We start from the raw sequence: 13089 nt of genomic DNA, 5'->3' as shown, positions 1-13089 counted from the left end.
GGGGCAGAGGGTTTTGATCTTTTGTCTTCTCCCTCTGACCCTATTTGCAAATATATACCTTTTGTCTCACCAACAATGTGTGCCTAAGGATTTGTTATTCAATGAGCCTCCGAAGAAAACGAACCGAGAGAGAGTTTTTTTTACCTCACATGCACCACCCTGTGCACCATGGGACTTGTCCACTTGCCAGGAGATGGGGCCTGAGCCACCTCACTGCAGCCCCCAATGCCCTGCTGGGGTTGCAGGCTCAAGCCACCACTTGTGGCTCCCAGAGCCTGGGCTCTGTGCACCAAACCATGCACTGTGATAGGCCTGAGCAGTCTCACACTGCTCCCAGGGCCAGGTCTCCGTGCACCGTCCCTGTATGCTGTTAACAGCCCAAGCGTCTCACATCGCTCCCAAGGCTGCTCCTCCAGTGGCAACTTCAGGTGCCTTGGGCCTATTGCCCGCTGGGGGAGAGCTCCCCAGATTTTCCGGGCTCTACTCTTCTTGAGTCCCTTGCCGCATCTGCCCCTCCTGCTGGGTGCACAGCTCCTTTTATACGTCCCAGGGCGCCGCCCCTGCAGTCGTCCAGACATGACCGTTTACAGTCTTCAATCAGGTCGGGGAGAGCTCTTCTCCCCCTCCCCTCAGGAAAGGGGCATGACTTTATTTCTCCTGCTGCCTCCTGATTGGTGGATGGGCTCCACCAATCAAAACAGCAGGATCTCAAGCCTGGGCCTCAACCCAAACTCTGAAAGGTGAGCCTGCTACACACTAATGCTCTTGTTCTTAATAAATGGTCCTGGGCTTTGTGAGAGCTGGCTGATCACTGTTTTATTGCCACTGTCCTTGAGAGAGAATGTGGTATAACAGAGGAGATTCTGTTGCTAATTAACTAGTTTCTCTTTCCCCTTGGGGAGACATAACTGCACAAAGGAAGGGTCCTGAGTTCCCCTTTCCCCATCATTTAGGATAAGAGTAGCACTGGAGAGGCTGGCCTTCTAGGGGCAGAATATGGCTACTTCTGGCTCTAGACTAGCAAGGAGTGAAGCCAGAGAGAAGGGCCAGCAAGACTATGGGGGAGGAGGCTGGAGTGTTGAGCCCAACCACTGAGAGGAGAAGCCTGAAGGGAGTAAAGAACCAAAATGACAGGTATCCTGAGCTGTGCAGGGAGTATTAGTATAGGTTTCCCTTGCTTTATGCTGTAAATGCATTGCTGGAAAATGATGCATAACCCAAATTTTCATGAAGGAAACCCACTTTATAATGTAACAAATAAGGATATGTTCCAAGACCTCAACTGTACTGACCCCCAGGCCCATTTCTACCACTTTTACAAGACAATTTTGGGACTTGCTAACAGCAGACAGTACACACAAGCACAGGGCACTATCATAATGGGGATGGCAACTACAGGAACACATGTCGCAGACAATGAGCGAGGAGCACAGATCCACACACAGGAGTCTGTATTTTGGTGCACTCCCACAACGCACTGCACAAAGTAGCTGACCGCGGGCTTCCACCTCTTGCATAAGAGTGAATTTACCTTGCATATAACAAAAAGGGTCATCATGTAAGAGCAAATTCATAGATTTTCATAGATTTCATAGAGATTAGGGCTGGAAGGGACCTCGGGAGATCATTGAGTCCAGACCCCTGCCCAAAGGGCAGGAAGTCAGCTGGGGTCATAGGATCCCAGCAAGATAAGCATCCAATTTACTCTTGAAGGTGTTCAATGTAGGTGCTTGAACCACCTCCGCTGGCAGACTGTTCCAGACCTTGGGGGCTCGGACAGTAAAGAAATTCTTCCTTATGTCCAGCCTGAAACGGTCTTGCAGGAGTTTGTGACCATTCGACCTCGTCATCCCTTGGGGCGCTCTGGTGAACAGATGTTCCCCCAGATCCTGGTGGTCACCCCTGATAAACTTATAGGTGGCCATCAGATCACCCCTGAGCCTGCGCTTTTCCAGGCTAAAGAGTCCCATGGCTCTCAGCCTGTCATCGTAAGATCTGTTTTCCTGACCTCTGATCATGCGCGTGGCTGTCACACATACAGAACCTGCATAAAGCGAGGGAAACCTGTACTATGCTCAGCCTGGATGGAGTGTGGCAGGCCAACCATCTCTTACAACTGCAAACTGAGGACTCCTCCAGAGAGACCCCACAAGAGGGCACAGCAGGTGAGATAAGCAAGAGATACTGACCCTTCTGTCACAGGTCGCAGTAATAAACAGTATCTTGATGTTTTGCAAACAGGAAAGTATCAATAGTCCAGAAAGGCATGTGCAGCAGGATGAAAACACAATCATGAGAGAAATAATTTTCTGATCCCAGACAAGGTCAGTTCATCATCCAATATTTTGCTGATTTGAATGTTCTGCTTTACATAGAGATCAGGTTGTCTGATGTAAAATAATGAGAGTGAAACTGCACCAGTGACAATGACATTAAGCTATAATAAAACAGGCTTGGGTAAAACTTCTAACCAGAAAACATATGGGAAGTTTAATGCTCTGCAAAGTACTCAGGGGACCTGAGGTAAGCGAATCCACATTTCAAACCAAATTGCATGAATACTCCTAGATCATGTGTGGTTCCTGAAGTCCAACATGATTTCAATGGTGGAATGATTGTGACTTCAGCACATTTATCAGCACATTCATCATCTTCTGCAAGCCATATCCCATGAAGAACTTCACAAGTCCCAGATAGGGCAGCCTACATTGGTTCATTGGCTTCGTAGGACTAGCTGAAGGCAGCAAAGTAGACCGTGAGTTCATTAGGCCCCCTGCCACCATGCTGCTCTGCTCCAGAGACCCCAGCCACCACAGCATCTGGAGCAATAAGAGGAGTGGCTGTCAGGCAGGAGCCATGCACCTCATTTTAATCCCTACTGGCCAGCTGTGATCCACAGGCCACCAGTTGGACAGTCCTTATTTATACTGTAAACTCTAAGCTCACCCCCTCCTTGGGGCCTGGGAACTACTGAACTTCATGGTACGAGGTTGACCCTGCCCTTTCCTCCACTCTGTTTGGAACTCCACCAGGCTTGCAGGCCTTGAGCCCAAGAAGTCTGCTGGGAGCAACGCCTCAGTCCTCTGTTCCTGATGTCTTTCTGGCACCCCACTTCCTGTTTCTGTTGCCCCTAAGTAGAGTCACTCATGGAAGAAGAAATATCATTCACAGATCGGTTCCTAGAAGGACTCCTGCCCAAGGAACAGAAACCACAGAGTAGGCAGCTTTAGGGAGAATCACAAGATGACACACAGATAGCATAGGGCAGCTCTTTGGCTACGTCTCCTTACCTAAATGCCAGTGTAGACATATCGTTAAAGAGTTTTAGCTAAAGTAACAAGTAACAGGTTTCAATGCTGCTTGAACAATGATAGATGCTCAACCTCTGAGTTAGACATCACTATGGACCAGAGATCATGAACTGAGAACCCTCGCTGTGGTATCTCTATAGCTCATTTTACTTCATATTTTAGTTTCTGCTGTACCACTGCTTTGGGAACAGGACTTTCTAAGTTGGAAGTTAATGCAACTTTGAAAGTACATTGTCCAGCAAGGTTTTGGCCACCTGTTTGCCTGTGGGTAAGATTTGTTACACAGAAGCTGCCAATCATCTCATTACCTCTTCTTCCATTTTCATTTGGGAAATGTTGTCTCTGGCGGGCCCTGCGTAACTCCTGACATCTATGTAAATAGGGGAATTATATTTGTGTCTATGTGTAAGCACTTTCTCCATTCCTGTGACCTCTCTAATAATAAATAAGATAGAAATGAAGGGCTTTGGGTACCTGAACTTGGGCCACTGCTGATCACTGCTCCCTGACAATGAGGCCTTTGTTATTCTGACTTGCTGTTTGAGCTACTATCTGCTGACTCAGGGGTTTTTGCTGGTCACTGAGGAGCTCTGCTATTAGAGTTTTGTGAGAGCTGTTGGGGCCGAGGGAGGGGGATGGAAGCTGAAGAGTTGGGTCTATTGGGAGAGAACACAATATAAATGAAATGCATCCCGGAGGAATAAAAACAAAATGGACATTGTATTTAAATCAGAATGCAAACAGGACTAGACTCAGGAGAAGGCTGAAGTGTGAGCTGATCTATCAGCATTAATCTTGAGATAAATTAAGGGGCCAACTGGAAGGGAGCAGGTGAGTTTTTCACTATTCTTTTCCAGTAGTTTAGCTTTCTGTAAAGCTCCTGTTCATTTTTTTTAAAGCTGTAGTTGAATGTGAATGCCCCAACTATTGTACCTCAGCCCTGAAACTTCTGGTCAAAGGTTTCTCAGCAGCAGATTCCATTAGCAAACTGCTGATTTTTTCTGAGTCTTCCTTTTGGGGAAGGATGGTGGCAGAGCAGTTAAGGTGTCTCACAGCAGTCTGAGAAGTGAGAGTTTGGGCTCTGTTTTGAACTTGTGCTGAAGGCTGCTCCCAGTTAACTGAGCTCTAACTGGGCACATGATTATTTAGACTAGGAGTCAAAGGCTGCTGGATGTAAGCCTGCTTGTGTGTGTGTGTGTGTGTGTGTGTGTGTGTGTTTTTACAGAAACTGGTGTGCCTTAATCACACTAGCTCCATGTGCCACGAGCCTTGGATTCTCCTTGCATCACTAGGTTAGGAATATGAGCTATTTGTTTCCTGGTTAAGTATATAATAAGTGCGACAACATAATGGATATTTAAAGCAGAAACAGTGGCAACTAAAAGGAGACTAAACATCCTAATGAAGTGTCCAGGGGTTTGGTGACCTCTCAATGATACAGTACAGCAGTCATGGAAAAAGTTTATGAAAAATATAACTAGTTAAAGTTAAAAGCTAGCAGCCTTTAAAATTAACTTAAGTTAAAAGTTAAATATTTCCACTTTCAACTAGTTAAAAGGTAAGTTAAAAAGAGAGTAACTAGTTAAAAGTTAAGTTGATTCATGAGAAATGCATGAAACACGCATGCATTGGCTTTTAGCATCATTTTTCATTTTCAAATGCAGTGAGTGGGTTTCTTTTCCATAAGCCCACAGAAGCACACTAATTTACTCAGAACTCACCCTGCTTTACCCCAAAACAATTTTATACTTGTCATACAGTTTTCAGAATAACAATTTACCAATACCTATGTAATGTTAGATCCTTCTCACCTTCTCCATGTGAAGTACTTTGTAAAAGTCAATGGATCATATAGGTATACCAGAATAACAGAATGGAGATATTCATAGCCGGGTGACAAATGAAAGCCATTTCCACAGAAAACCCCTGTTGTTACAATTTTTTATTGCTCAAAAGGTAACAAAAGGTTATGAAATACATCTGAATTAGAAATAATGAAAGTGCCTGAAAATCAAAATTAGACCAAAATGAGAAGATCAGTTTAAATGAGAGAAAGACTGTTAGTTGCATAGCAGAAACAGTTTAAACGTGTATTGAACTTCAGCAAAAGCTGCATTTTAAAATTGACATCTGACAGTTTTCCTCTTCTGTGTTGCAAAACTAAGCCCACATTACTGAACAATCGCTCTACATGGGCAGATGAGGGAATGCTTGTGTTATAAAGAATGAACAGCTTTTTCACAGTAGGTGACATCTCAGATAAGTTTCTCACAGATAAGAAGTAATGCTCAACTTCTTGGGACCTGGGCTGCTGATTCTGATCTTCGTTAAAATTAAAAAAGTCATCATTTGCTTCACCCTCACTACTTGCTCCCACTTTTACTGGGATCAATGCCTCTGCTTGCTTGTGCTTGTTCCCTCTCCTGCAGTCAACTGGCTGCCCCATTGACTTCTGCAAATGCACAGAAAATGCCAGCATGCACTAAGGAACTCTGGGACGTGTAGTTCTTAAGAGACTAGTTCTCATAGGAAGGCGCACTACTCTCTGTGTCTCAACCAAGAAGTCCTAGAGTTTCAATAAAGAAATATTGTTCCATGCAAGTCCTAGAGAGTGGCTGTGTCAGGAAAAGCTCTGGGAAAGCTGAATTTCAATTTTTTTTAACTTTTAACTTATATTCAAAAAAACCATAAAGGTAACCTTTTCTTTAACTAGTTGAAGTTAAAAGTTGACAGCTGAAAATTTAACTAGTTAAAGTTAAAAGTTAGCAATTTGTTTAACTTTTTAACTAGTTAATTAACTAGTTAATTCCCATGATTGGAGTACAGGATTATAGAGTAAAGGGACCAAATTTTCTGCTGGTGGAAATCCATCAATATCACTGGAAAGAGACTGATTTCATTAGCCAAGGACCTGATCTGAGGTCTCACCAAAAACAGTTAATCATGGCTCCATATGCTGTATCCATCTTTGTGTAAGAAGGTGTGGGCTCTGTCTATTATGCAAAGGAATGGATTGACTCAGCTCACATGCATCAGATATAGGAAAATTCCAGAGGGCAGTTTTCTACTAGCTATTGAATTATATCAGTCTGAGTCATAGATTCAAAGATTATAGAGTTGGAAGGGACCCAATGGATCGTGGTGTTCGACCCCCTGCCCCTGGCAGGAAAGAGGACCGAGGCCAGACGTCTCCAGCCAGGTGATTGTCAAGCCTCCTCTTGAAGACCTCCAAGTTAGGTGACAACACCACCTCTCTTGGAAGCCCAATCCAGATTCTGGCCACCCTTATTGTAAAAAATGGCTTCCTAATATCTAACCTAAATCTTCTCTCCACTAGTTTGCACCCATTATCCCTAGTTACTCCCTGAGGCGCTCTGGTAAACAGCACATCCCCAATTCCCTGCTGTCCTCCCTTGATAAATTTAGGATAATGAGGATCTTGCAAGGAACACACACCTATGATCTCTCTATTCAGAAGTTTGCATGTCCTTTAGTTAGTCCTGTAGATGGTCAACACTTGTCTGTCATTTTGGGGGATGGCGGGGGTTGACAACTTACTATACACAACTCGAGTGTCAGTATTTGTTTTGCCTCACTTCCCTTGCAATCATGCTGCATAGCTCATAAAACAAGGTAGGAACTTGTAAAGGATTCAGGGCTCCTTCCAGAAATAATCTTGCTCAACCCAGCCAGGGATTCCAGAAAACAAATTCAACTGTCCTTGGCCCTGTTTTGTCCAGGCAGAACTATAAATATAGGCTGGAAAAAGAAGAATGATTGTTTTGGCTTTTGTTTACAGAAGGGCTGTCAAACAGCCACCTGCCCCTACCCTAGGCATGACCCTGCTGGCAAAGGCTGTAATGGTATACATGGTGCTCCCATGGTGCACTGCACACCCTCCCACACTGGACCACAGAAGCTGCACATATGTGGGGGGTACCTCTAGGAAAACCCATGCTCACCCCTTTGTCAAGACCTAAATGAGAACATCCCATGAGCGTGCCCAGCTGACTACATCAGTATACTGCTGCTTATGTCCACATGCGACAGGCCAGTGTTCTCTGCCTTTTCATGTTCCACTCAGGAAGTGCGTTTACACATTCATTAATGTGCTTTTGCTAATGTGCATTAAATTTAGTACCTCCATTGTGAGGTACTAGAAAAAGGTGCATTAGCCTATTTTAATGTGCATTGGTGAAAGTGCATGTTTTTTTTGTGATGCTTTAATGCACGTTAAAATAGGCTAATGCACATTAAAGCACACATGTAAATGTACCCACTTGAACCACTGGCTGAGAGGATGAAGCTGCCTCTATCTTTCCTATTTCTTTTTGATAGGCTTTTATGTGTTTTCTGCCCCTTGCTGCAGCCAGGATGGGGTCTCGCCATTTTCCAGCTCGAACAGTGCTTTTTGAGAGGGAACTGAATGGAGTGACTTACCGTGTCCCTGCTCTGCTCTATATCCACTGCATGGGAAAGCTGCTGGCCTTTGCTGAGGAGAGGCTGAGTGCTGACGATGCTCATGCCAACCTGCTGGTACTAAGGCGGGGGTCCTTCTACAGGAACTCTGTGGAGGTGAGAGAGTAAGGCCAAGAGACATATGAAGGGCAAGAGAGAAGCTATAGCTGGAGTACAACAGTATAACAGCCTTTCAGGCACCATTTCACAATGATTTAATTTACAGCAACCCTGAAACTGCTGGGTGTTTTGTGTTGCAGGATGGGGAAGGATATGAATAGCCTCATATTGCTTTGCTCCCACTGTCCTGCCCTGTACTAAGCACAATGTGGCTGGATGTGAGAAGCAAGTCTCTTGTGCCTATTTTATTGGTGAACTGCTGTGCAGAATAACTATTTTTCTAGCTGTGTAAGAGCATCACAGCTTTTGCATCCAGTTGGGAGAACTGCATCAAACTGGAAGAAACGTGGAAAAGGAGAACTATGAATGGGCAGAGCTGTGGAGCGTATGGGAGGAGGTGGCTGAAGTGACTTGGGAGGCAGTGGATGAACTCTGCAGTCCAGGAGGAAAGGTGCACAGTTTGAGGGAGAAGACGAGCAAAAGAAGGAGAAGATCAGTCAGGAATCTCACTCTGTCCTGTCCTCTTCTCTCTGACAGTGGGAAGACATGAGAGCGCTCGAGACTGCAACCTTGAGGCACCATCGGTCCATGAACCCCTGCCCAGTCTATGACGAATTCACAGGCATAGTCTTCCTCTTCTTCGTTGCTGTACTAGGCAAGACTCCTGAAGCTTATCAGATAATTACAGGTCATAATGCCGCCCGCCTATGCTATGTGGCCAGTTCCGACCAGGGTCTGAGCTGGAGCAAGGTCACTGACTTGACAGAGCAGGTCATCGGCAGAGCCATTGAAGGTAAACATCCCAGGAACCAGGCAGGGAGAGGGAGGGAGAGAAGAAATTCAGAGCGTACTGTGCGGGATAAGCTGTTCTTTCTTAGCTTCTCTTTAGCATAAATCAAAGCAGTATCTGGTTTAAGATAGGAAGCTCTGGGTGGAAGCCCATTCAGGTGTGTCACTGCCCCTCCTCAATTTGCCCAGGGCTCACCTGCCCAGCCTGTGCCCAGGCCTATAATTCTGGGTGAATCCCCAGGAGCAAGGAATTAGGAACACCCATAGGTGGCAGAAGGCCAGGACTAATGGGGCTTAGCCCCCCCCACAACTAATTTTACAGCAGCTGGTAACAGCAGCAGCACCATGGTGCCACCATGCCCTGCTGCCACAATGCCATCCCTCTGCCATGCACTCCTTTGCTGCTGTGTACAGCACCAGAGCACACTGGCCCCACAACGGCCCTGTGGGAGGGAGTGTCAGGGGGCAGGTTACTCACCCCCCCCAATAATATTTTCTCTTGCCAGCCAATAACAATGGGAGAGAATAACACAGGTGGGACAGGAGAGTCAATAGGAACAGGGGAGGGTCAACAAGGCAGGGCATTGAGAGGTGGGTAGTATTTGAATGTACTCTTGGTCATCCATGACCTTGACCATGCTGTTTAGTGAGAAGAGATTGGCAATACTTGCCCTGAACCTTTGTCTTGTAATGGGTGCTCTGGGAGTCCAGTTGCCTCTAGATTCGGGGCCCTCCCTTGGAACTTGAAAGTCCAGGGCCCTGTGAGGCCGTGTTGCAGCAGAATGCTGGGGCTGTACTTACATCACTAGTACTATGCTGGGCTTGTCAAACTTTGAGGCTCAGTTCCTTTCCCTAGCTCTAAATGCATGTCTGTGGATAAGGAAATTTGTGGGGGGAAACATCAGAAGAGTTGAGGGATGGTTCCTAACACTGGTCTCTCCTGCACAGAATGGGCCACCTTTGCCCTTGGTCCTGGCCATGGAATTCAGCTCAAGTCAGGGCGTCTGCTGGTGCCTGCCTACGCCTACCACATTGACTGCAAGGAATGCTTTGGGAAGCTCTGCAAAACAACTCCCCACTCCTTCACCTTCTACAGTGATGACCATGGCCAGACCTGGCACTATGGTGAATTTATCCCCAACCTGCAGACAGGGGAATGCCAGTTAGCCTCTGTGGATGAGGAAGATGGCAGTAATGTCCTCTACTGTAATGCCAGGAGCCCTTTGGGTTTCCGTGTGCAGGCCCTCAGCACTGACGATGGAGCAGTTTTCCACTCAGGGCAGCTGGTTCCACGGCTGGTAGAACCACCGCATGGCTGCCAGGGCAGCATCATTGGTTTCCCTGCTCCTCTCTTCTACAGCCCCAGCAATCCCTACTCATGTCAGAGATCATGTGGCTCCATCAATGGCTTAGAGTGCTCATTGTTCTCTAAAAATAGTGCTAGGCTTCAGTATCTTCCTCTCTGCAATGTGGGAATTGATACCCTACCAATCGAGACTTTGATCTGTCAGCCTCAGGGCTACCAACAACATATAGCATCTGAAGGGCCCCATCCCTCCAGTAACTGTAGCAATGAAACCCAGGGCACCCCATCCTGTGTTTCATCATGCAGAAATCAGGGACAGCACAAACCAGGAGCCACTTTCAAATCCAATGTCTTCCACCTCCCAACCTGGCTGCTCTATTCCCATCCAACAAGCTCCAGATCTCGGATCAACTTGGGGATTTACCTCAGTACATTCCCCCGGGATGCGGAAAGCTGGACTGAGCCTTGGGTCATTTATGAAGGCCACAGCGCTTACTCGGATCTGGCCTATATTGAACTACCATACTCTGAGTTCTCAGCCACAGGGATCCCAACCATTGCCTTTGGCTGCCTGTATGAAAATGGGATAAGGTCCCCATATGAGCAAATCTCTTTCAGTCTGTTCACACTATATGAAGTGATTCAGAACATCCCCCTGAAATCCACATTAACTTACTATAAGCTCCCATTGGCTAATAAAAGGAGAAGGAAGTGCTGTGTCATCTCCTAGAGCAGTGGTCTCTAAAGTGGGGTGTGTGCACCCCATGGGGTGCACAAGACGATCCATTGGAGTGCAGGAAGAAAATATTAGAACTTCTACTTATATTTATTTTTTCTAAAAAAATAAGAAAGAAATTAAGCTTTACTAATATTTAATATACGGATTGACACTGGCGCCTTCACTTGGTCCGTATGCCAGACAGTCATGTGTCACGTACGGTACGCGAGGTGTCCTGAGGGAAGAGTGGGAGTTCCACAACACAGAGGGGTTGACAGTGGCGCCCTCACCGTTTGTTCGCTTTCGGCACATCGCGACGTATTGTGGTTTACGTGTGCCCAGTTAAGTGGATTTACAGATTATATTATCTAGTTTTAACTAAACTAACAAAATGGACTAGTGGCTTAAAAAGATTCCTGCAAAGAAACCGCGGATTGAAGATAATACTAATAAGGTGAGCACAAGCGAACAACAAGAAAATGGCAGAGCTGACACTTCTCCTACTCCTAGTATGAGCTCTTCGTCAGCCACATTATGAGGTAAAAACAATGATGATCTAATTGGATCTGCCAAGAAGTCGGCCAAAAAAATTCAAAATTATCAAGAAGACTATTTGAAATATGGACTTACATCCACTATCGTTAACTATGAACCTCACCCTAAGTGTATATTGTGCCGTGAGATATTAGCTAATGATAGTATAAAGCCATCACGATTAGCAAGACATTTAAAAACTAAGCATCCAGAACATGAAGACAAACTGCTACAGTTTTTTCAGTGATGTTTAAAGTCATGCGATACTCAATCCAGTACTTTACAAAATATCACTAAACTTAATGATAAATGTTTAGAAGCCTCTTTTGAGGTTTCTTACTTAATAGCAAAAGACAAAAAGCTACATACCATTGGGGAAACACTTGTTCTTCCTGCCGCAGTAAAAATGACTGAACTAATGCACAGAAAACAATATGGTGACAAACTAAAATGCATTCCTTTGTCAGCAAATACTGTTGGAAGATGCATAGAAAACATTGCTGAAGATTTGAAGAAACAAGTATTAGAACAAATTACGCAGTGTGGGAGGTTTGCTATACAGTTGGATGAAAGTACAGATGTTTCTAACATGTCTCAGCTTATGGTATTTGCTAGATTCTGTTTCAATAATGAAATACACAAAGAACTACTTTTTTGTGAGCCACTAAAGGAGAGATGTACCGGAGAAGATATATTCTCAATATATCTTTAATAAAGATGATGTTTTATGGAAAAACTGTGCAAGTGTAGCCACTGATGGAGCAGCTGCTTTGACTGGAATAAAAAAAAGGATTCTGGGCCATGGTTACAGAGAGAGCACCACACGTGAAATTCATTTACTGCATCATGCATAGGCAAGCTATTGCAGCAAAGAAGTTGGAGCCAGAAGAGCACAAAGTGCTACAGGTTGTCAATGATGTGGTTAATTTTATAAAAACAAGACCTTTAAATAGTAGAATCTTTACAGTACTTTTTAATGAGATGGGGAGTGACCATAAAAATCTTTTGCACCACACAAGGGTTCGCTGGTTATCTCTTGGCAAAGTGCTTAAAAGAGTTGTTAAACTTAAAGATGAGTTAAGCATTTTTCTTTTACAAAAAGACAAGTGTTCCAAATTTGCTGACCTTTTCTGTGATGACAAGTGGCTGTCAGTAGTATGCTACCTAGCAGATATTTTAGAAAAAATAAATACACTTAATCTGTCCCTTCAAGGTAAAGGTGATGTTTTAACAATGAGTGAGAAAGTAACTGCTTTTCAAAAGAAACTCATGCTATGGAGACAGCATTTTGAAAACGGATGTTTGGAAATGTTTCCATCTTTATGTGATTTTGGTGCTGAAAACTATGTAAGTGTGTCACCTATAAAAACTCTCATATCTGCACACTTAAAAAACTTGGAAACAGAATTTTCTAACTTGTTTAAAAATCTTCCAAACAAAGTTTCAGTGGGTTTTGAAATATAAAAATGCAACACCTTCCAATTAGTTTGCAAGAACAACTGATTGACATCAGGGAAGATGGAACTTTACTAGCCAAATTTCAACAAAAACCTTTGCATAATTGATGGATGGGATTGAAAAATGAGTATCATGATTTAGTAAGTGCAGCCAAAGATAAGCTTCTTCCATTTGAATCTGTGTATCTTTGTGAGGTATCTTTTTCAGCTATGACAGCCATTAAAACTAAGTATCCAAATAAACTGAACTTAGAACCAGACCTTCGAATAGCTGTATAAAAGTGTTAAACCAAGATTTTCAAAAATAATGAAGCATATTTTATGAAGCATAAAAATAATATTTTTTTTTTAGTGGGAGCAAAAAGGTTTTTGGTACCATTAATAAATACAATTTAA

The 13089-nt window shown here is 44.3% G+C and overlaps 1 protein-coding gene across 1 annotated transcript; it reads left to right on the top strand.

The window, feature by feature from the left end:
* Positions 1 to 7578: 7578 nt before the first annotated feature.
* On the top strand, positions 7579 to 10714 carry NEU4 (neuraminidase 4). The gene is made up of 3 exons (XM_019543062.1): positions 7579 to 7886; positions 8427 to 8682; positions 9627 to 10714. The coding sequence occupies exons 1-3, from the start codon at positions 7656 to 7658 to the stop codon at positions 10712 to 10714; spliced, it is 1575 nt and encodes a 524-aa protein (XP_019398607.1). The 5' UTR covers positions 7579 to 7655.
* Positions 10715 to 13089: the final 2375 nt, after the last annotated feature.

Source organism: Crocodylus porosus, unplaced genomic scaffold (genome assembly GCF_001723895.1).
Source record: "Crocodylus porosus isolate Cpor-Errol unplaced genomic scaffold, CroPor_comp1, whole genome shotgun sequence".
NCBI lineage: Eukaryota > Metazoa > Chordata > Crocodylia > Crocodylidae > Crocodylus > Crocodylus porosus.
Note: the sequence above shows the minus strand (reverse complement) of the source record. Positions and strands in the feature narration are given on the sequence as shown.